The sequence below is a fragment of the Panthera uncia genome, chromosome X, assembly GCF_023721935.1.
Source record: "Panthera uncia isolate 11264 chromosome X, Puncia_PCG_1.0, whole genome shotgun sequence".
In the NCBI taxonomy this organism is placed as follows: domain Eukaryota; kingdom Metazoa; phylum Chordata; class Mammalia; order Carnivora; family Felidae; genus Panthera; species Panthera uncia.
The window spans coordinates 54,364,970-54,389,464 of record NC_064817.1 but is presented as its reverse complement, the minus strand read 5'-3'; the positions used below and the strand labels follow the sequence as shown (position 1 = coordinate 54,389,464).

Here is a 24,495-nt window from a genome sequence, read left to right as displayed (position 1 = left end):
TGTTTCTCTATTATCATCATCTAAAATTATTTTATTTATTTGTCATGGTGTGTCTCTCTTCACACGAATGTCTTTAGTTTTGTAAGGCCAAGGATCTTACCTGTCTTGTTTGTTGTATCCTTAGCACCTAGAAACAGTGTTTGATATATATCTAGGTGCTCACAAAAGATTTGTTGAATGAATAAATCTTTTTATGTACCAGTGACTATTTCCTTAGTATAAATTCCTATGTGTATAATTACTGGGCCAGAGGACAGGAACATTGTTAAGATTAAAAAAATTTTTTTTAAATGTTTATTTATTTTTGACAGAGAGAGCGAGAGAGAGAAAGAGCACGAGTGGGGGAGGGGCAGAGAGAGAGGGAGACACAGAAGCCGAAGCAGGCTCCAGGCTCTGAGCTGTCAGCAGAGCCCGACGTGGGGCTTGAACTCACAGACTGCAAGATTATGACCTGAGCCGAATTTGGACGCTCAACCAACTGAGCCACCCAGGCACCCCTCATTGTTAAGATTTTTGATAAGTATTTTTTTAAAAGATTTTTATTTAAAAAAAAAAATTTTTTTTTAACGTTTATTTATTTTTGAGACAGGGAGAGACAGCATGAACGGGGGAGGGTCAGAGAGAGAGGGAGACGCAGAATCCGAAACAGGCTCCAGGCTCTGAGCTGTCAGCACAGAGCCTGATGCTGGGCTTGAACTCCCAGACCGCGAGATCATGACCTGAGCCGGAGTCGGATGCCTAACCGACTGAGCCACCCAGGCGCCCCAAAAGATTTTTATTTTTAAGTAATCTCTACACCCAACGTGGGGCTTGAACTTAACAACCCTCAGATCAAGAGTCACATGCTCTACTGACTGAGCCGGCCAGGTGTATTTTTGTATTTTTGATACATATTATTGATACATATGTATTTTTGATACATATTTTCAAATTGCCTCTCAGACGCACACCAATTTACCTACCCAGTAGCAATAGAGAGGAATGCCCACATTAGTCGCCCTTGCCAATACCGGACGTTATGACGAAAAAAATCTTGTTTCTTTCAGTAAGACAGGACAAAAGACAGAGTTCTATGACATGTCCTAGAGACAACTCACTAGATGACAGTGATCCACTGATTACTATAGCCTGGGTATGGTCCTCTGACCATTCACAAATTCATCTAAATGCCTCACACTCTATTATCCTGTCAATGTGTCTCTATTTTATCCAAAGGGATAATACAATGAGAGTGGTATCTGAAGGGCTGTTGTGAGGAAGAACAACTAGACTTTTACACAGCCATCTCCTATTGGGATGATTTACAGGTCAGTATATTTTATCTCAACAAGGAACAACTTCCTAACGGTTAGTGGACTATGATGGGCTGCCCTATGAGGCTGTGAGCTTCCCAGTACTAGAAGTTTTCAAGCAGGCAGAGGCTAAACACCTGATAGTGGTATTATGGGAACAGTCATGATACACACATGACAGATGCATTCGCATGAATGCCATTTCACAAGCTATAACTTCACCTTATTCTCTTTCCCACCAGGACCCAGATCATAACGTACAAGAGGGAACATGACCTTGCCACAGCCATGACTTCAAATATATATGTTTGTGGTACATGGCATGTGTGTGTGTGTGTATACATGTGTGTGTATTGCAACAGCCAGCAAGCCACCAGCATGTCCCAACACCCCAGGTGAGAACCACTATAATAGAGGGATTCTTTATATAGAGTGGGAAGTAGAGCTGAAAGACCTCTGGGGTTCCTTTAAGCCAGTGATTTGCAACCCTGGCTACACACAAATCTCTGGGGAGCTTTTCAAAAAGACCAGGTCCCACCTCAGACCAATTAAATCAGAATATTTGGGGGTGGGTCCCAGGCTCCTTATGCTGGAAAGCTCCCTTGGGGATTCTAATGTGCAGCCAGGGTTGAGAACTATTGCTTTAGAGTCTCTAATTCTTTTAGCACTGATTTCAGTATTATACTGTATCTCAAAATAAGATCTGGTAAAAACTTTAACATAAAGAATACCAGGCTATGACAGGAGACTCAGGCTCTACTCCTATATTTAATACTTGGTATGACCTTGGACAAGTCACTTCATTCAAGTTTATCTCCATTTTTTCATCACTAAGGTAGAGATTAAGAATACCTGCCCCTTCTTTTCTGCCAAAGGGGACAAATGACTATTTGTAAAAATGCTTATGGTGCTTTAATTTTTTTAATGTTTATGTATTTTTGAGAGAGAGAGAGGGAGAGAGACAGACCACGAGTGGGGAGGGGCAGAGAGAGAGGAAGACATGGAATCTGAAGGAGGCTCCAGGCTCTGAGCTGTCAGCACAGAGCCCAATGCTGGGCTCAAACCCACGAACTGTGAGATCATGACCTGAGCTGAAGTCGGATGCTTAACCGACTGAGCCACCCAGGTGCCCCGCTTATGATATTTGATTCTTCACAAGGTGTTTTTGCATATATTCCTTCTTTTAACTTCTCAGATACCATAAAACACCATATAAAGGTAGTATTACTAAAACTCATTAATTAATTAATTAAAAAAACCATATTTATACAACTTTGTTACTTTGACTCAGGATATTAGTGCTGGAAGGGACCTTATACATCATCTACTGTAGTCTAATCCCTTCATTGCATAGATAAGGAATCTGAAGCCTAGGGAGATTAAGTGACCTGTTTTAGGTCATCCAATTAGCCAGTGGCAAACTAAAGACTAGAACCCATGTCTACCTGGCTTTGAACCTATTATTTTTACTATAGCACATGGCCTATCCCTCAGCATCTCCTTAGTACATATAGGAAACATGGCTGAGTGAGGAAGCCTACTTTTTCAGCATTAGCTCTAGACGAGTCCTTAGTTTGGTACCTGCTGCAGTCTCCTTTGAAGCAATCTAGTGCTATAACACCAGGCCATTTCAGCTGGGTAGGAACAATAAATACGGCCTTCATGCAAAGCGTCAAGGTCTGTAACTAATGTGTCTACACGTCTGATCAGAGAGCAGTCATAGCATCCACATACTTTGAGGTTGCCAAAAGGGAGAAACTAGATTGTATGCCAACTCCTTCCCCTTAATGCCCAGTTATATTTTCTCAAGTTACAAAATCAGGAGAAAAGCCTAGAAAAGAATAGTCTCTCACTGTTTTAGACATAGAATTTATCACTGATAGCAAACACTGACTTGCAATTTTTACCAGACTTCTATATTTCCCTTTTATGCTTGGAGCCACAGTGCCATAATACATACAGTAAACTTGTCTCCAGCACAAATATACACACATTTGCTTCACATCTGGAAATGCCTTCCGAGGAGTTTTAGGTCCTCTACCATTTGTTTCTGTGTATACTTCTCAACTCTGCTTCCTATTACTTAGCTGACCCTTGTGTCTACATTCAGCTCATGCTCTCCACTTCAGTCATAGTAGAGTCCAAAAACGTTTGTTGAATAAGTGAGTGAAAAGTCAGACATATTCTGCCCCATTTTCTGTAAGTGTCCCAACCCCCTGTCCCTCTATAACTGAGTCTTTGCAATATGCTATTCATTGTGTCAGAAATGGGCTCTCAATTTGCTTCCAAGACTGTGTTTCCCTTTCTGTCTTTTTTAAAAATTTTTAATGTTTTTATTTATTTTTGAGACAGACAGAGACAGAGCATGAGTAGGGGAGAGGCAGAAAAAGAGAGGGAGACACAGAATCTGAAGCAGGCTCCAGGCTCTGAGCTGTCAGCATAGAGCCTGATGCGGGGCTCGAACTCATGGAGTGTGAGATCATGACCTGAGCCGAAGTCGGACGCTCAACCGACTGAGCCACCCAGGCGCCCCTCCCTTTCTGTCTTATAATGCAACAATAGTCATCTCTTTCATGGTATCTTCCTAAGCGGTATATACTTGATTTGGCTTTATAGTCACTCTTAGGGGGTGCCTGGGTGACTTAGTCGGTTAAGCATAGGACTCTTGATATTGGCTCAGCTCATGGTCTCATGGTTCGTGTCAGCTGTCCTGCTAAAAGCATGGAGCCTGCTTGGGATTGGGTTTCCCTCTCTCTCCCTTTCTCTCTTCCCCTCCCCTGCTCACACATGTGCTCTCTCTCAAAATAAATACATAAGCTTTATTTTAAAAAATCTCTCAGTCCATCTCCCTGAGATGAATATGCTCAGGTTCTATGGTATGCTTCTATTTCTTTGCCTTTTTTTCCCATTAGATTATGAGCTCTCTGAGGCTAAGGATGAGCTCTTAGTCCCACTAAGAGCACATGACATGTTGCATTTTTGATGACTCTTCCCAAATGACTTAATAGATAGTCTATTCCTCATGACTTGCTTCTCTCTGGTGTTGTGGCTTTCTAAGGCTCAGTTCCCTTTGTGGGACTCAATCAGCTGATGAAATCAAGTAACCTTCCAGGAAGCTGGCTAGGGTTAATTTGTGAACTGTTCTCTTTAAGTGGAATGTGGCTACAGGGCACATCTGGGGTAGTGGTGAACTACAGTGCCTGGGAAGTTAATATTTCACAACATGAAACATCTAGGTTTGATAATTATATAGGACTATCATCGTGGAAGTAAATAAGCATGCCTCAAAGTCAAATTGTTTCTGACTGACCTTAACTTGGTGTGTTTGAGCTTAATTATTAGCCCTTTCTGTAATTCCTATTGGCCCTCAGCCTAGGGAACACAATCACTCTAGTAGGCAAGGAAGATGAAGTTCCTACTTAGCTTCTGGTCTGCAACTGTTATTGGTATGATCATGATATGATAGAAACTGACTGGATTTGGAGTTGGATATTTGGTTTCAAATCCTGTCATTTGGTTTTATGACCTTAGGCAAGGTCATTTCACTCCTGTGGGTTCCAAATCTATCTGTAAGATGCAAATAATAAATACCTCACTGGATTTTATTTGTGATGATGAAAAGGGAGAACATATATGAGAATGGCTTCTAAACTGTAAAGTATTATAAAAATATGAAGGATTATTATGATCCCTCAATCAGCCTCAATGAAATGGTATGGAACACTACTACCCATTCAGACTTAGTGAGAACCTGAAAATACGAAAACAGCCATCTTGTGCACTCAGGCAACCTTCTCTGCCAGCCCCAGGTTCCATATAGAGCTGGCCCGACAAGGACTCCTCACGGAGCCAAATGCCTTCGAACGGGATTTAGGGGCTCAGGGGCAGGGTATGGGGCCAGCACCTTCCCACTGACAGTAGAGACTAATGACTAGGACCCCTGACAGAGATGAGAGCTGCCTCCTACCCCTTGGATGTTCTTCTTGGACACCTTAACTAGTTTTGTTGGCTTCCATTCCTCATCATCTCCATCATCATCGTCACCAGCACTGTCCTCAGGCTCATTCACGGAATGCTCTGAATAATATTTTAGATCCTCGATATCCATGCTTTGCTCCAGGAATTTTTCTTTAAAACGAGAAGGTTTGGGCTAAGAAAAAAGGTTTGGAATAATTATTTAATAAAATTTAAAAAATACATGTAGATCATATCTTCCCAGTAGCTACTGCCAGCTATATTCTCAGAGCTGAGCTTTCAGACTCCCTCAAAAATACGCCCTTGGCTTTACCAATCAGAAGAAATTCTGCTTTGCCTTTGGCCTTGCAGAGTCTTTGAAGGGATAGAAACTGAAGGGATAGAGGCTGAGCAGTCTGAGGGAAGAAAGAGGGACTCATGATATGATGAGATAAGTATCTCTGGATGGACAGCTGAACACTGCTCTTTTCTCCTGTTTCTTCTCAGTTGTGTTACATAATGCCTGTAAATGGCCCAAAGTCAGCCTTCTGGGGAGGGAGAATGCCTATTTTCCTCAAGATTGTACTGTAGTTTTGTTTGGGACTCCAAGGAAAATTGAGATGCTGGAATTTGGGCTTTTTAACTCTCAACCTCTTCTAAAAGATGAACTTAATTAGCACACTCACCCCCAACCGTGGCCATGTGCAGGTATTACCAGCACTGAGCAGTTTACCTTAGGTGGGATATACTCAAAAGAAGAGTCTGGAGATAGAAGGGTATCTTTAGGAAGATGAGGTTTCTGCCTGCTGGCTACTTGGAGGAGGGTCAGTTTCTGTTCGGAAAGAAAACACATAGTGTATGCTGCAGGGCAGCCACTGGGAATGTTAATGGCTAAAACATAAAGACTCCTAAGATAGCTTAATTTAAACCATAGTAAAGTGAGGCAAGTTAATAGTAAAGTAGGTTGAAGGACTCACTTTAGAAGATCGGCATTAGATTCAGAAAAGAGCAGATTAAAAAATGTGTGTTTATACCATTTTGAAATGCACATGACTGTATTACATGGAAACTTGACACAGACCTCAAAAATAGAGCCAACTCATCATACTCGGGGCTGCTCCCAAGAGCTGACCTCAATTACAACAGGGTCTCCCAGGGCTTATTAAAGTGGGTGGGAAGCTGTGTTACCTGCTTGATGATTTCATTCTCTCGGAGAAGCTGCTGATTTTGCTCACACACTTCTCGCATCTTCTCAAGTTCTTCATCCTATTTCCAGATAGTGCAGTGATAGGTGGGGTTATTTTGGGCACTACATGTGGGTTACCAAACAACTCACATAGATGAAAACATACTGCTGCCAAGTTGCTGGCAGCAGATGGTTTTTGCACAGCAGGCATTGGCACCCAGAAAAATGCCTGATTCCCACCAGTTCCTAGGTGTCCTGAATGCCACTTCTATTCCAACACTCCCAAGCCGTCCTGACCACACTCACAGGAACCATGTGCTCTACCCTAAATGCTTTCCTTATTCTTTTCTGTTTTCTAGCCTTGCATCCCTTATTCATTCACATCAGGATGCTGATTAAGACACCAAAATGGACAGTTAGCTTTGTTTCTTTCAAGTCGACAGATGCTTTTGTTCACCGTTCTAAACACAGGCTAGCCATTTTATTTGCTACTCTCATAAGCCTGCTTAAACTTCCTGGCACTTAAGACAACTAGATTCATGATTCATGCATACGACCTTAACTAGTTTGGTTATGTCTTCGATGGGAGGTGCCAAGGAAACTCTCGAGACTGGTGGTTCAGGGAAAAAAAAAAAAAGATTCTAAGTTGGATAAAATAGTGCTCCAACATGCTACTAAAGGGTGTGGTGTTCCCAGCCTCTGGAAGAGATTCAGACCTTAGGCACTTTACAAACATGTCAGGTCTCAGCTCAAAACAAGCTCAGGAAGAGACAGCTGAATGCCCCTAGGATTCTGTGGGATGATTGAACTTTCTCAACTCTTTTAGGGCTCAGGGATGAGGCAAAGAACCAGGAGGCCTCAAAGTCTGGTATGGAGTATGTATCGTCATTTCTGTACCACGAAGGAGGTTATTCGATGTGTGGTTACATTCTAAATACCCCTAAATTGAATAAATAGGGCCAAAAGACTGCAGAGGTTACTAGTATAAATCTCTTTTCAGTGGTTACTCTCTGCTGAAAGTACAATGGTGTAAATCAGACAGGATTCTCAGCCAGGCTTGTGGATCCCACCTCTGGAGACCTTTGCCTCGTTATCATACCTGACACTTCAGTGTGCTCAGCAGCTGTTGTTCCTTTTCACTGACCGACTCCTCTAGCTGCTTCTCTGCCATTTGGCTTTGCTGCAGTTGGCTGAGCAGGTATAGCACCTAGGGACAAAGGAGTAAGAAGAGGAAAAAGGAATTCCGGCTTAGTTCAAGCAGGGACCCAGATGACTCCTCTGATTTAGAAGTACGGGTTGCAAAAAAAAAAAAAAAAAAAAAGAAGTACGGGTTGCATTTTGTTCTCATGGCCTGAAGTAGTAAGCACGGCCACAATGTTACTCTCAGTCTTAACGCTGGAGGCTAAGAGCCACTGTATGTGTACACTTCGACAAGTAATTTCTCTCAAGTTCCTCGCCTGCAAAACTTGGAAAAGACTATGGGGTCTTTTGAAGGGAACTTCATATCCCCCCTACTATCTTTTTATTAAAAAATTTTTTCTCCCCACTATCTTTTTAAAACTAATAACAAAAAGCAACGACCCTTTGTTTCTCAGTATAGCTTCTTGGCTTGCCAGAGTTTACCTTCTCTTGGTGCTGTTGCTCCACTCTGACCAGCTCTGCCTGTAACTCTGTCTCTATTTCAGCAAAATGATTTCGTTCCTCAAACAGCATCTTCTGCATGTCAGCACAGCTGGCCTTGTTCTGTTTCAGGCTGCTTTCAAGCTTGCTGACCTGTATTTTGGAGGAGACCAGCTGGAAGGGATAAAAGAAGATCAGTTTATTTGGAGAATGGCCACCTTTCCCCATTCATTAGGCAGGAAAATGTCAGCTTTCCTGAAATGGACTGAGAAAAGTTCCTCCATGTCCAAGTCCATTCTTCTCTTTCTATGTCATATGGAATCTCCCACCGAATAGTAACAACGCTACCAAGAGCCCATATTTCTGTTGAGATAGATCTCTTAGAGCTAGAAGCCACTGCTGAGGTCATTTACTCTCTTGCTCTGTCTCCAGGCGAGAATAAACTGAACACAAACAGTATCTGACAACTCCAAGTTCTGATATTTAAGATTTTCTTCCTTCGTCTTAAAGAGAAACCCATAGGACACACCCTTATGGCCAATTATGGCCCATCTCAGAATGTCTGTGTTCACATGTTGGAACTAGTAGACACATTAGCTGGGACTATTGATCTGGCTCTTCAGGCTAGAGTGATATCCTTTGCTGGCCTAGTTTTATAGTCTCTGCTGGCCCACACTGTGAACATCATAAATATCACTGTTCATAAGACTAAACAGGATTGCCTTGGTAGGGCAAATATGGTCACCCAATAAAAAAATGTATAAAGGATATAACATTGCTCAAACTTCCAGGGTTGGAGTTTGTATGCTTGTCTCAAAGTGCAAATGCCTCAGTCACCAGAGTTGATCAACTTCAGTCCCTCTTGTGGCAATGTAAGATGATACATTATTTTAGGGTCAGTGAGGATGGATTTTCCTTAAGATGGATTCATCTTGGGGCGCCTGGGTGGCTCAGTCGGTTAAGTGTCCGACTTCGGCTCAGGTCATGATCTCACGGTCCATGAGTTCGAGCCCCGCGTCGGGCTCTGTGCTGACCGCTCAGAGCCTGGAGCCTGTTTCAGATTCTGTGTCTCCCTCTCTCTGACCCTCCCCCATTCATGCTCTGTCTCTCTCTGTCTCAAAAATAAATAAACGTTAAAAAAAAATTTTTAAAAAGATGGATTCATCTTTACATGTGAAAAGATGATTAGGTTTCCTCTTTTCTAGATTGTATCTTAAACTTTTTGAATATACATGTCATAGGTGTTTCAAAAAGCAGTAAGTATAAGAGCTTATGTTTAATGAGTGGCCTACTATGGCATCCTGATATTTTCCCAATAATAATAGCAGATGTTTAATGAGTACTTTCTACACGTCAGGCATGACAGGTATCAGTTTGCAAGTCCTATATTTTTCTAAGTGAATGGCTTGTACTTGTCCACACCAGCCTTTACCCATAAAATGATTTCTCTAATGCTAGTGTCATTGCAGTTTTCAGCATGAAAAGTGGCAATAGCACTATGACAGTATTCCAAGATAACATCTTATTTCAACCTACCAAGACAGGCCCCTAATTCTTGGTAGGGAAGAGTGATGCTTACCTCTCCAATTAAATATTTCAGGGCACACTTGGCTTCCAGAATGGTAGTGATACTCTCCCAGCGGTGTTTTGGCCTGTCTTCACTTTCTGCATCCAGCAACTTCTGCTGTAGGTCAGCAATCTGAGCACTCCTTCAGGGAAAGAAACAGTGAGACTCATTGCTAGCATCCCTAACACCAAGGAGAGGGGAAGAGCTCTATGGAGAAACTTCAAATAGTTTTATGGATGGAGGTACCAATTAAATATCTTTTTTTTCTAATTTTTTAAAATGTTTGTTTATTTTTGAGAGAGAGAGAGAGAGAGAGAGAGAGAGAGCACAAGTGGGGCAGAGGCAAAGAGAGACAGGGACATAGAATCTGAAGCAGGCTCCAGGCTCTGAGCTGTCAGCACAGAGCCCAATGCGAGGCATGAACCTGAGCTAAAGTCGAGATCATGACCTGAGCTAAAGTCGGACGTTTAACTGACTGAGCCACCGAGGCTCAGTTTAAATATCCCCTCAGTTAAATATCTTTTAAATAATGATTGAGTCATCAGGTTAGGTATCTCCATTCTTGGTGCAAAGGGAATCCAAGAGACTATCTTGGTTTTATTTCATTAAATACAGGTCGAAATAAATGGGTCATATAGTGGGATTTGGAAATATTTGTATCAGTAGGGCTTTTGTTGTAGTGCACTGACTGTAATGTGACTTTGTCTTGAGGCCATTTAAGTTCAGACTGTGATATAGTGGCTCAACCATGCAAGAGTAAGAGTCATGTTGGAGACCTGAAGGAAAAACAAAATCTCAAAAGAACAAGCAGGTAAATGTTCTTTGCTGGGACCGAATACCAAATTGATACATATGGCTAATGTTGCAAGAGGTTACCTTGAAGTGCCTGGCACAGGACTGAGAAGTTTCTAAGAAGACTGGATACCATTGACCCTGATTATAACTTACAGATACTTTCAGATCAGGTATGGCCTGAGACCAAGGTTTACACAATAATGCAGTTTCGTTAATAGCTTCCTTCTCAAATTTGCTATGTGTCTGGTGAGAGGTAGTATACCAGCATATGTGTGACGTGCTGCTCTGTAAGGTACTATAAAAGATGGGTACCAAAATAATCTAAGGTGGCAGTTCTCAAATCTTGGAGTTTCAGGACCCCTCTACACTCTTTTTTTTTAAGTATTTATTTTTGAGAGAGAGAGAGCACGAGCAGGAGAGGGGCACAGAGAGATGGGGACAGAGTCCAAAGCGGGCTCCAGGCTCTGAGCTGTCAGTACACAGCCCGACGTGGAGCTCGAATCCATGAGCTGTGAGATCATGACCTGAGTTGAAGTCAAATGCCCAACTGACTGAACCACCCAGGTGCCCCAGGACCCCTCTACACTCTTAAGAATGACTGAGGACCTCTGAGAAACTCCGTTTATATATATTATACCTATAGGTATTTACAGTATTGAAAGTAAAACTGAGAAAAAATTAAGTATTTATTAATTCACTTAAGATAACAAAAAGCCATTGTAATATATTTTATGAAAAATACATTTTCTAAAACAAAAAATAATTTGGTGAGAAGAGTGGGATTGTTTTACATTTATACAAATCTCTGTAATATCTGGCTTCATAGAAGACAGCTGGATTCTCACATCTCCCTCTGCAACCAGTCTTTTGTGATGTGTTCTGGCTGAAATTAACATCTTTATTAATTGTCTTTAATCTGGCCTCTCATAGATATGTAGTTGGACAAAGGAGGAGCATTTTAATAGCCTATTCAGGTAATTGTGGATAGATACTCTTCTTTGTGATTATACTAAAACCCTGCAAGTGGTAGTTCCCTAAAGTTGAAATGTGGAATTGGAAACCATTACTAGTAAACTTTTCTTACTCCCTTATGTTAAAATCCATCGGTCTATCTTGCAATCTCAATGGTTCTTTTACCCTTACAGGCTTCTGTAATATCATCTGGAGAATGCTGAGTGATGCAAAGTCTCCAAATGTGAACACATTTCATGATGTAATATAAAAAAAATAAAAAATTGTTAATATCACTACTGGTCTCATCAGAAAAGTTATGAAAAACTGTCAAGCTCAATAGTGGCAGACAAAAATTTTCCGAAGTTCTAAGTTTTGCTTGAAAGCTCAAATTCTAACTTTGGTGACAAACACTGCCAGTTGTTTTCCTTGAAGCGACGGGCTCACTCTGTTCACTTTTCAGAAAAGTGTCTGCCAAGTACTGAAGTCTGAATAACCATAGTTTGTCAGTCATTCTTTCAAAGACAACTAATGTTCCATGGAAAAACAATCGTACAAGTGCTTTTCCTCCAGACAACTCTCAGACTTTAGCACAGAGCACAAGTAGTCTGTGTTCTTCCCGTTCTGTCATGCAGAATACTAAATAGATTTGAACTCAAGGGTTGAGATTTAATGAAATTAACAATTTTTACTGCTTTAACAAAGCCATTCTTTTTTTCTTTTACTACTTAAAAAAAATGTGGGGCTTGAACTCATGACCCCGAGATCAGGAGTATCATATTCTACCGATTGAGCCAGCCAGGTGCCCCTATCAAAGCCAGTCTTAAGTAAAACTGATTTAAAAATAAAAGCTGAGAGTGTGTGGTGGTGACTGCTAGTACCGATTGGTGCCACTGCTCTAATTCAAGCTAAGGTCTGAGCAGTTTTGTCCACTGTTGCTTTGCACGGTCATGGCAAATGTCAATATGGTAAAAATGGCAAATGTCATAATATTATTGTGAAAATAGTTCTGATTGCTCAGAGACCCCTAGGGGTTTGTGGGCCACGCTTTGAGAACTCTGGTGTAATATATAGTCCTTTCCTTCAACAAGCTTACGATCAATTTATATCAACAAGACTAATAAATGTAAAAAATTAACAAATATAAAGATGACACATCTGTTGTACCATATGATTGGGTACTGTAAGTTCTGAAGGAGTTTAGAGAAGAGGAGGATTAATGGGGGATGAAGAGTCAGGGAAGACTTCTCGGAAGAGGTGAGCTAGAACACTTCAGAACTGTCAGTTGGTCATATGGCCTTTCCTGTCTCCTCTGATAATTCATGTCCCTTAGGTCTTTTAAAATTTAGTTTATGTCTCATCAACTTTAGGAAAATCCCCTTGGTTAAACTCACCTCTGTTTCATTACTCTCTACTTGGTACCTGTTTAACATTTAATCATTTAATTATGCACAGTGGTGTGCAGGTAAATGTTTAACAACCAGCACTTAAAAAAACCAGACCTGATTTGTAGCTTTTGCTAGTTTCTGTAGCATAAATGTGTAGCAAGCTATCAATGGTTTACAACAGTCCTGAAATTTTAACAAATGATTCCAACACACCACTATATCATTATACTATTTCTACTTCAGAGCAAGGAATGCCACCTACTTTCTATATATCCCAACTGCATACATCCAGTGCAGCACAAAGCAGACACTCAAATGTTGAATGATTTATAGATGTATCCAAAGATAAACAGCTAGTGTGTGTTGCTAAAAACAAATTAAATGATCTTTAAGGTCTTCTGGGCAATACAATTCTATTATCGTAAGACATTCTAAAATCTCTGTCAAAGTTTGATTCCTTCTAGATATCATAGATACTTAAAAGATAGTAATAGTAACTAGAGCAGCATAAGTTATGGTATTAGAGCCAGAAAAGGAGAGAGAACGTTCACTGAGCACTTCTAATATGCCAAGTACTGTGTTATGTACTTTATTTACTAATGTAATTTAATGCTCATGATAACTTTCCTTATATATCTACTTTGCTGATGATCTCTAAACTTCTCTTCCTTCTGTACTGTAGCTCTTTTGGTATCAGTTCTTGACTTCCTCTAAAATTTTGTTTTTAGCCAGTTCTGCATTTCAGAGATACTAAGATGTGGTGCATCATAAAGAGCATGTGTTTTGGAATTAGACCAGGTTTCGAATCCCAACTCTGTATAACCTTTAGCACATTTCTTAAGATTTCTGAACTTCTGTTTAGATCTTTATTTAAATTTTATTTGAGAGACAGAGAGAGCGCAAGAGAGCACACAGGTGGGGGCCATGGGAAAGAGAGAGAATCCCAGGCTCCATGCTCAGCAAGGAGCCCAATGCAGGGCTTGATCCCACAACACTGGGGTCATGACCTGAGCCAAAATCCAGAGTTGGACGTTAACTGACTGAGCCACCCAGATGCCCCTGTTTAAATCTTTAAAGTCAAATGAATGATACTTACCACATAAAATGTAATAATACCTCATAGGGAGGGAATGAGAAAATGTACCCAACATATCTAGTGAAGTGTGTGGTTCAAAAGAATTGCTATGTTCTCTCATTTCTCTACCATCAGAAAGCCTTTGAAAAACAAGCTTTTGAATCACTGGATTGATAGGTTCTCTTTTGATTCCAGGCATAAATTTTTATAAATTACAATGCCTTAGAGACAGTCCCATTACCTGAGTTCCATTTCAGTCTCTAGGCTTTCAATTTTCTTTGTAATGGAATCCTCGGACTCAGAAACTTGACCACGCAGTTCAGCAAGCGAGAATGTACGCCTCTGTAAAGAACAGTGGGAATGAGGGTGAAGTGCTAAAAGGAAAGTAACCCTCCAAAGCTGTGAGGGTTTCTGGGGAGTGCAGTCTGATTATTGATCATGTATGTCCATAAGGGCACTTACCCGGAGTTTTGGAGGCGGATTCTCCCCAGATTCCTTTTTTTCTTTGAGTTGAGCCACATCCTGAGCCAGGATCTTCCTATCTTCAAGAAGGTCATTTAGATGGCGTTTGGCTTCCTCAGTACTGACCATAACCTCAACTTCATTTCCAAGCCAATTCTAGAAGAGAAATTAGTGATGTTGGGTTAGGAATGAGCAATCACTGGCCCATGGCTAGATTCAGCTCCAGACTTAAATTTCACTCAGAACAGAGCCCACATAAGGAGAAGTGAGATTTCCATTCATGCCCACACTCACCAAAAGTTGTAATAGCTCTCCAAGAGCCTTAAACAGAAATATCCCAGAAGGTCACAAGAAAGAGGCTTTCTGCAGAAAATCTTTCTCTAGATATCCTAGTATTTTTATACATCGTCTTTGACTTCTCCATTTTCTCCTTAACTTTTGTCCTTAACTAGTCCTGATAAGGAATTGAAGTATATTTTGATCATCTGATAAAGAATTGAAGTATATTTTGATCATCTGTTGATTTTAATAAAGATATCCATTCTTGTTTTAAAATTTTTTTAGTTGACACATAATTTTACATTCGTTTCCTATGTACAACATAGTGATTCAGTATCTTTATATGTTATGCAATGCTCACAAGTGTAGCTACCATCTGTCACCATACAACACTATTACAATATCACTGACTATATTGATGCTGTTCCTTTTATTCCCATGACTTCATCCCATAACTGGAAGCCTGTACCTCCTACTCTCCTTCACCCATTCTGCCCATCCCTCCATCCCTCTTCCCTCTGGCAACCTTCAGTTTGTTTTCTGTTTTTATAGATCTGCTTTTTGTTTATTTATTTTGTTTTTTTAGATTCCATATGAGTGAAATCATATGGTAATTGTCATTCTTGATCTGCCTTATTTAACTTAGCATAATACCCTAGAGGTATTAGGTCCATCCATGTTGTTGCAAATGGCAAGATCTCACCCTTTTTATGGCTGTGTAATATTCTAGTGTGTGTGTGTGTGTGTGTGTGTGTGTGAGAGAGAGAGACATCTTCCTTACCCACTCATCTATCAATGGACACTTGGGTTGCTTCCACATCTTGGCTATTGTAAATAACACTGCCACAAACATGGGGTGCAAATATCTTCAAATCAGTGTTTTCATTTTCTTTGGGTAAATACCCAGTAGCAGAATTACTGGATCATATGGTATTTCTATTTTTAATTTCAGGAACCTCCATACTGTTTTCCACAGTGGCTGTACCAATCTACATTCCCACCAACAATGCATGAGGGTTTCTTTTTCTCCACATCCTTGCAAACACGTGTTATTTTTTGTCTTTCTGGTTTTAGCCATTCTGACAGGTGTAAGGTGATATCTCGTTGTGGCTTTCATATGCATTTCTCTGATGATTAGTGTGATGTTGAGCATCTTTTAGTGTACCTGTTGGCCATCTCTATGTCTTCTTTGGAAAAATGTCTATTCTGGTCTTCTGCGCAATATTTGATCAGATTGTTTGGATTTTTGGTGTTGACTTGTAGAAGTTCTTTATATATTTTTGATATTAACCCCTTATCAGATATATCATTTGCAAATATCTTCTCCCATTCAGTAGGTTGCTCTTTTGTTTTGTTGTGAATTCGGCTATCAGTTCTAGCAGTTTTTTGGTGGAGTCCTTAGGGTTCCTATATATAGTATCATGTCATGTGCAAATTGTGACAGTTTTACTTCTTCCTGATTTGGATTCCTTTTATTTCTTTTTGTTGTCTGACTGCTGTGGCTAGGACCTCCAGTACTATTTTGAATAGAAGTGTTGACAGTGAACATCCTTGTCTGGTTCCTGACCTTGGGGAACAGCTCTCGGTTTTTCCCCATTTAGGATGACATTAGCTGTGGGTTTTTCATATATGGCTTTTATCATGTTGAGATATGTACCCTCTAAACCTACTTTGTTAAGGGTTTTTATAATGAATGGATGTTGTACTTGGACAAATGTTTTTCCTACATCTGTTGAAATCATCATATGGTTCTTACTCTTTCTCTTATTGATGTGATATATCATGTTGATTGATTTGTTAATATTGAACTACCCTTGCATCCGAGGAATAAATCTCACTTGATCTTGGTAAATGATTCTTAATATATTGTTGGATTCTAGTTGCTAGTATTTTGTTGAGGATCTCTGCATCTATGTTCATCAGAGATACTGGTCTTTAGTTACTCTTTTCTTTGTGATGTCTTTGTCTGGTTTTGTTATCAGGGTAATGTTGGCCTTATAGGATGAATTTGGAAGTTTACTTTTTTCTATTTTTGCAATAGTTTGAGAAGAATAGGTATTAACTCTTCTTTAAATGTTTGGTAGAATTTGCCTCTGAAGCCATCTGGCCCTAGAATTTTGTTTGTTGGGAGTTTTGTTTTTTGTTTTAATATAATTTATTGTCAAGTTGGCTAACATACAGTGTATACAGTGTGCTCTTGGTTTTGGGGGCAGAGTCCTGTGATTTACTGTTTACATACAACACCCAGAGCTCATCTCAACAAGCGCCTGCCTCAATGCCCATCACCCATTTCCCCCTCTCCTCTGCCACCCCCCCGCCCCCGGGAGTTTTTGATTGCCAATCCAATTTTTAAAAATTTCTTTAAATGTTTCTATTTTATTTTTGAGAGAGAGAGACACACAGTGAGAGCAGGGGAGGGGCAGAGAGAGATACAGACAGAATCTGAAGCAGGCTCCAGGCTCTGAGATGTCAGCGCAGGGTCCGACATGGGGCTTGCACTCACAGACTGCAAGATCATGACCTAAACCAAAATCAGATGCCCAACTGACTAAGCCACCCAGGCACCCCCCGATCCAATTTCTTTGCTGGTAAGTGGTCTGTTCACATTTCTATTTCTTCCTGGTACAGTTTTGGCAGTTCATATACTTCTAGGAATTTATCCATTTTTTTTTCTAGGTTGTTCAATTTGTTGCCATGCAGTTTTTCATAATATGCTCTTAGAATGGTTTGTATTTCTGTGTTGTTGGTTATTTCTCCTCACTCATTTGTGATTTCTATTTTAGTCCTTTCTCTCTTTTTCTTGATAAATCAGTTGAGAGGTTTATCAATTTCATTGATTTTTTTTTTTTTTGCAAAGAACCAGCTTCTGGTTTCATTGATCTATTCTATTGTTGTTGTTGTTTTACTTTCTATATATCATTCATTTTTGCTCCAATCTTTATTATGCCTTCCTTCTGGTGGTTTTAGGTTTTGTTTGTTGTTCTTTTAGCTCCTTTAGGTATAAGGTTAGGTTGTTTACCTTGGATTTTTCTTGCTTGTTGAGGTAGGCTTATATTGCTATAAGCTTCCCTTTTGGAATCACTTTTGCTGTATTCCAAAGGTTTTGGACATTGTGTTTTCATTTCTATTTGTTTCAATGTACTTTTTAATTTCTTCTTTGATTTCCTGGTTGATGTATTTATTGTTTAGTAGCATGTTATTTAACCTCCATGTAGTTGTGGTCTTTCCAGATATTTCCATGTGGTTGACTTTCAGTTTCACAGCATTGTTGGTCAGAAAAGGTTCATGGTATGACTTCCATCTTCCTGAATTTGCGGAGTTGAGGCTTGTTTTGTGGGCTCATATGTAATCTATTCTGGAAAACATTTCTCTGTGCACTTGAAAAGACTGTATTCTGCTGTTTTAGGATGGAATATTCTGAATATATCTGTTAAATTCACATGTTCCAGTGTGTTATTCAGAGCAATTTTTCCTGTTTATTTTCTACTTAGATATCTGTCCATTGGTGTTAAGTGGGGTATTAAAGTACTATACTATTTTTGTGTTATTATTGATTTGTTCCTTCACGTTTACTAACTGTTTTATGCATTTGGGTGCTCCTGTTCTGGGTGCATATTTACACTTGTTATATAGTCTTGTTGGATTGTGCCCTTTATTATTGTATAGTGTCCTTCTTTGTCTCTTGTAACATTCTTTGTTTTTTTAATTTTTTTAAATGTTTATTTACCTTTTGAGAGAGAGAGAGAGAGCGAGCGAGCACAAGAAGGGGAGGGGGAGAGAGGGAGGGAGACACAGAATCCGTAGCAGGCTCCAGGCTCTGAGCTGTCAGCACAGAACCTGACGCGGGGCTCGAACCCATGAACCATGAGATCATGACCTGAGCCGAAGTTGGACGCTTAACCAACTGAGCCACCCAGGTGCCCCCAACATTCTTTGTTTTAAAGTCTATTTTGTTTTATATTAAGTATTGTTCTTCTGGCTTTTTGCCAGATAGATGTTTCTCCATCCCCTCACTTTCAATCTGTAGGTGTCTTTAGGTCTAAAATAGGTCTCTTTTAAGCAGCATATAGATGGGTCTTTTTAAAAATTATCCATTCAGCCACCCTGTGTCTTTTGATTGGAGCATTTAGTCCATTTACATTGAAAGTTATTATTGATAGATATGAATGCATTACCATTTTATTACTTGTTTTATAGTTGTTATTGAACATTTTCTCTGATCTTTTTTTTGTTCTTCTTGCATGGTTTGCTGGTTTTGTTTTTGTGATACATTTGGATTTCTTTCTCTTTATTCCTTGCATATTTATTAGTGGTTTTTGATTTGTGGTTACCATGAGGTTTGTATATAACATCTGCTTATAGAATTTTATATTAAGTTGATGGTCCTTTAAGTTTGAACTAATTTTTTACTCCTATCCCTCCTACATTTTGGGTATATGATGTCATATTCTACATCTTTTTGTGAGTTTCTTGACTGATTTTTTACAGAAATATTCACTTTTACTGTGTTTGTGTTTCCTACCTTGATACTGTCATTTTTGATCTTTCCATTTCACGCAAAGGGTCCCCTTTAATATTTCTTTCTGGTCTGGTTTAATGATTATGAACACCTTTAGTTTTTGTTCTTCTGTAAAACTCTTTATCTTTCCTATTCTGAATGATAACTTTGCTAGATACAGCATTCTTGGCTGCAAATTTCCCCCATTCATCATTTTGAATATATCATGCACTCTTTCAGGCCTGGAAAACTTTTGCTGAAAAATGGGTTGCTAGCCTTATGGGGTTTTCCTTGCATGTTACTGTCTTCTTTGGTCTTGCTGGTTTAAACATTTTTTCTTTATCACTGTATTTGGCAATTTCATTACAATATGTCTTTGTATGGATATCTTTTTGTTGATTTTGTTGGAGGTTTTCTATACCTCCTGGATCTGGATATCTGTTTCCTTCCCCAGATTAGGGAAGTTTTCAGCTATTTCTTTAAAAAAATTTTTTTAATGTTTATTCCTTTTTTTGAAAGAGAGACAGCATGAATGGGGGAAGGGCAGAGAGAGATGGAGAAACAGAATCTGAAGCAGGTTCCAGGCTCTGAGTTGTCAGCACAGAGCCTGATGCGGGGCTTGAACTCATCAACAGTGAGATCATGACCTGAGCCGATGTTGGACACTTACCTACTGAGCCACCCAGGCAACCCTCAGCTATTTTTTAAATAAATTTTCTGTCCCCTCTTCTTTGTCTTCTTCTGGGACTCCTATAATACGAAGATTATTGTTTGATGGAGTCACTGAGTTCCCTACTTCTATTCTTGTTTTACATAATTCTTTTTTCCCTTTTTTGTTCAGCTTGATTACTTTTCATTTCTCTGTCTTCTAGGTCATTAATTCATTTTTCTGCTTCTTCCAGCCTGCTGTTCATTGCATCAGGTGTGTTTCTAATCTTGTTTGTTGCACACTTCATCTCTGATTGGTTCATTTTCATCTCTGTGTTAAGGGTCTCTCTGATGTCTCTCACTCTTTTCCAAAGTCCAGTGAGTATCTCCATGATCATTGCTTTAAATACTCCATCAAGCAAGTTACTTATGTCTGTTTTGCTTAGATCTCCAGCCATGGCCTTGTCCTATTCTGTCATTTGGGAGAAATTAATCTGTCTTCTCGTTTTGTCTAAGTCTCTGTGCCTATTTCTCTGTGTTAGAAAAGTCAGCTATATCTCCTGTTCTTGAAGGTAATGGTGTTACGAAGATGTTTTGTTGTCTGTTCCTTGTAGTGTCCCCTTTCTACAGGGCCTGGTGCTTTTGGGAGTGTCTCCAATGTGTACTCTGTGTGCACTGCATCTGTGTCCTGGCTGCTTTATCCTTCAGGCCAGTTGTCTGCAGAGGCTTTCTTTGTTGGGGGAAGTGTTTGGTCCCTGGCCTGAATCTGGCAATTGTTTACTAGGTATGCTCTGGTCTGCTTGTAAAATGGGACCTATTGCCACTGACACCAGAACTGAGGCTCTGCAAAACTCCCAGGTTGGCAGACATAGTGTGAGCTGGGGTTTGGGACAGGCTTCTGGGGGAGGGGGCTTGCCACACTTGGACTGAGGTGAGCGAGACTGAGAAGGGGGGTTTCACCACAGCATGGGTGAGCAGAGCTTCGTGTAAGCAAGTTAGGTAGTAAGTGTCAGTGCTGTGTTCCTGTAGGTGGCTTTGTGTTTATGCTGAGAGATAGCAGAGGGAAATAGTGTCTACCAGTTTCTTTATTCCCAGAGAGGTCTTTCCATGAACGCTGCCTTTCTGGGACATACTCCAAAATGAGCAAATACCCGCTCCACTGTGTGCTCAGGTGCTCTTCAGATCACCATTTCAATGCTGAATGTCCAGGCATTGTTAGCCTTCCTTCTCTCCAAGAGCAGTACAATGCCTTTCAGGGTCTATCTGAGCTAAGCCCATTGACCTTTAAGACCCCAGGCTTTAAGCTCCACTGGTTGCAAGAACTCACAAAATTTGGCCCCTCTCACTTTACAAACCAATTGCTATGGGGATTCATTTCCCCCATGTTGAGCTGCTCTGTGTGCTAGTCTGTCTCTCACCCTTCTCTACACTGCAGCTACCTCCCCACTGCAGTGGCCATGATCTTTTTTTCTCCCAAGTCCCATCTTTGCACTTCCTACCTTCTTTGATGTGGCCTCTTCTCTACCTTTAGTTGTGGAGTTTGTTCTGCCAGTCTTAAGGTAGATTTCTGGTCTATTTAGGATGATTTGATAGTTATCTAGTTGTGTTCATGGGATGAGGAGTGTCTAGGATGCTCCTACACTGCCACCATCTTCCCCTTCTCTCCCCTAACTCCATAGCTTTTAACACATTGATCGTGTGATAGGATCAAGCACAGTCTTCCCTCCTTTTTGTCAGTGTCAACCATGATTTGAGATGTTTTATCATAAACTGGTGAGTGAACCACTGAGTTGCCAGAGGGAAGGGGGTTGGGAGGATAGGCAAAATGGGTGAAGAGCAGTGGGAGATACAGGCTTCCAGTTATGGAATGAATAAGTCATGAGAATAAAAGGCACTAGTGCTGGAATTGGTATTAAGGAAATGCTTGCTGACTGAAGGAATCATAACTATACAGATCCCTATGTCTTATCTAAGAAAATTTTCAACATTCCTATATTCACGCATCTTTAATGAACTTAAACATAATCAAAGGCCTAGTGACTGAAGAGTGTATCAGAGAGAGACTGTAGAATGTATGTAATAAGGTTATATAATGATTATGAGAATATAATTCTAGATCCAGATTACATTGTAGCTCCTTCTATTATTTTTTTTCTAAATATAATTTATTGTCAAGTTAGCTAACACACAGTGTATACAGTGTGCTCTTGGTTTCAGGAGTAGATTCCCCCAAGTAGCTCCTTCAATTCTTAGTGATTGGACCTGGAAGCAAGTCCTTTAGTCTCTCTGTGACTCACTTTTCTCATCTGTAAAATGAGGATCATAATCATCCCTATACCTCATAGGGTTGTTTTGAGAATTACATGATTAATATATAAAAAATATTTGACACTTCTTACTACATAATAAGTACTCCATAAATGTTAGCTTTTCTTACCTAAATCATATAGAGTAATCCAGCATATCTATGGACAAGGCAGTTTGGGAGAAGTCTAGTGATCTCTTTAACTTCAAAATTACTGAAAAGAGCTATTTCCTGAGTGCCTGCTATGAGCTAGGTACTGTGACAGAGTTGGATAAAATTTAGTATCTGCTGCCTTCAGGAATCTTTCCTTCTTGTTTTGAAAGATTTTCCTGGTGAAAGTCCTTGATATTCTAAGATTTTGGTCACACATGCTAATATGTTAGCATCTGTCATTAAGAGTTTCTTGTAAAAGTTTCAGTAGTTCAGCATGTGATTACTCGACAAAGAGTTTTTTCTTCTGCACACAGCTATAGCTACTGGTATATTCCTCAAAGATGTCTGCAGGCTTTCCTAAGGTCTCAATTTCAAGTTCGTTTACCTCAGGCAACCACTGATTTGTTTCTATTCCTAAAATTGTGTCATTTCGAGAATATTCATTAAATGGAATCCTATATTATGTGAACTTTTGAGATGGGCTTTTTTCACTCAGCATGATGCCCTTATTTATGATCCACCCAAGTGTATCAATAGTTTATTCCTTTTTTTTTTTTTTTTTTTTTGCTGAGTAGTGTTCCACTGTATGGATGTACTAATTTGTTTATACATTCTCCAGTTGAGAGACATTTGGATTGTTTGTAGTTTTTGGTGAATACAAATATAGCTGCTTTAAACACTGTCATATAGGTTTTCATGTGAATGCAAGCTTTCATTTCTAGAGGGTAAATGCCCAGGGATGGGATTGTTGGCTCATATATATACATGTCTAATTTTATAAGAAAGTGACTAGCCATTTTCCGGAGTGGCTATACCATTTTATATTCCCACTAACAATGTATGATAATTCTATTTTCTCAGTATCCTTGCCAGCACTTGGTATTGTCACTATATTTTATTGTAGCCATGCTAATAGGTGTGTAGTATATCTTATCTGGGCCTTAATTTCCTTTTCCTTAATGGCTAATGATGTTGAATATATATATTTTATTATTTTAGAAAGAAAGAGGGAGAGAAAGAGAGAGCGTGAGCAGGGGAGAGGGTCAGAGGGAGACAGAGAGAAAGAGACAGAGAGAGAGAGAGAGCATCTTAAGCAGGCTCCATCCTCAGCATGGAGTCTGACACGGGGCTCAATCCCAGGACCCTGGGATCATGACTTGAGCTGAAATCAAGAGTTGGATGCTCAACCAACTGAGCCACCTAGGTGCCCCTGTTGAATATCTTTTCATGTGCTTATTTGCCATCTGCATATTTTCTTTCATCAAGTATCTGCTCAGGTGTTTTGCCCATTATCTAATTGAGTTATTTGTTTTCTTATTTTTGGGTTTAATAAATCCTTTATGAATTCTGGATATGATTCCTTTGTCAGATATGTAATTTGCAAATATTTCTTTCTAGTCTAAGGCTTATTTATTTATTTATTTATTTAAAGTTTATTTATTTATTATGAGAGAGAGAGAGTGCACATGAGTGGCAGAGGGACAGAGGGAAACAGAGAGAGAGAGAGAGAGAGAGAGAGAGAGAATCCCAAGTAGGTTCCACACTGCCAATGTGGAGCTCAACGTGGGTCACAAACCATGAGATTATGACCTGAGCCAAAGTCAAGAGTTGGAAGCTTAACTGACTGAGCTACTCAGGCATGTCGTTTATTTTTTTGAATATTGTCTCCCTAGGGTCTTTACCAGAGCAGAAGTTCTTAGTTTTGGTGAAGCCTAATGTATTCACTTTTTCTTTATGTATTATGCTTATGATGTCACTGAAATTTTTATCTTATGTTTTCTTGTAGAAGTGTCACAGTTTTAGGTTTTACATTTATGTATGTATGTATGTATGTATGTATGTAGGCTTCATGCCCAGCACAGAGCCCAATGCAGGGCTTGAACTCACGACCCTGAAATCAACACCTGAGCTGAGATCAAGAGTTGGGACACTTAACCAACTAAGCCACTCAGGCACCCTTAGGTTTTACATTTAGATCTATGGTCTACTTTGAGTTCATTTTTGTATAAGGTGCAAGGTTTAGGTTAAAGTGGTTTGTTTGTTTTTGTCTATGGTATCTAATTGCTCCACAACATTTGTTGAAAAATCTCTGTTACTTATTAATTGTGACACCTTGGGAAATCATCTAACCTCTCATGGCCTCACTTTTCTTTCCTCAAAAATGGAGATGATAATAGGACCTAACCTCTAAGGATGAAGTGAAGATTCCAGACTCTATGTGTAAACACGTAGCACACAGTAGATAGTAGTAGCCATTATTATTACTTACAGAGTTTCAAATTTTGGTATTTTACGTTATGACTTACAAAATTTGATAACATA

The 24,495-nt window shown here is 39.7% G+C and overlaps 1 protein-coding gene across 2 annotated transcripts in view; it reads right to left on the bottom strand.

Annotated features, from left to right (window-relative positions):
- KIF4A (kinesin family member 4A) overlaps positions 1–24,495 on the bottom strand; it is a 119,905-nt gene that overhangs the window by 6,213 nt on the left and 89,197 nt on the right. For both annotated transcript variants that reach the window (XM_049643914.1, XM_049643913.1), the window contains 8 exons: positions 14,291–14,446; positions 14,070–14,170; positions 9,632–9,761; positions 8,056–8,226; positions 7,532–7,639; positions 6,435–6,512; positions 5,980–6,078; positions 5,260–5,442 (listed from right to left, as the gene is read on the bottom strand). In XM_049643914.1, the coding sequence (XP_049499871.1) occupies positions 5,260–5,442; positions 5,980–6,078; positions 6,435–6,512; positions 7,532–7,639; positions 8,056–8,226; positions 9,632–9,761; positions 14,070–14,170; positions 14,291–14,446 (1,026 nt within the window). The remainder of the gene's footprint in view (positions 1–5,259; positions 5,443–5,979; positions 6,079–6,434; positions 6,513–7,531; positions 7,640–8,055; positions 8,227–9,631; positions 9,762–14,069; positions 14,171–14,290; positions 14,447–24,495) is intronic.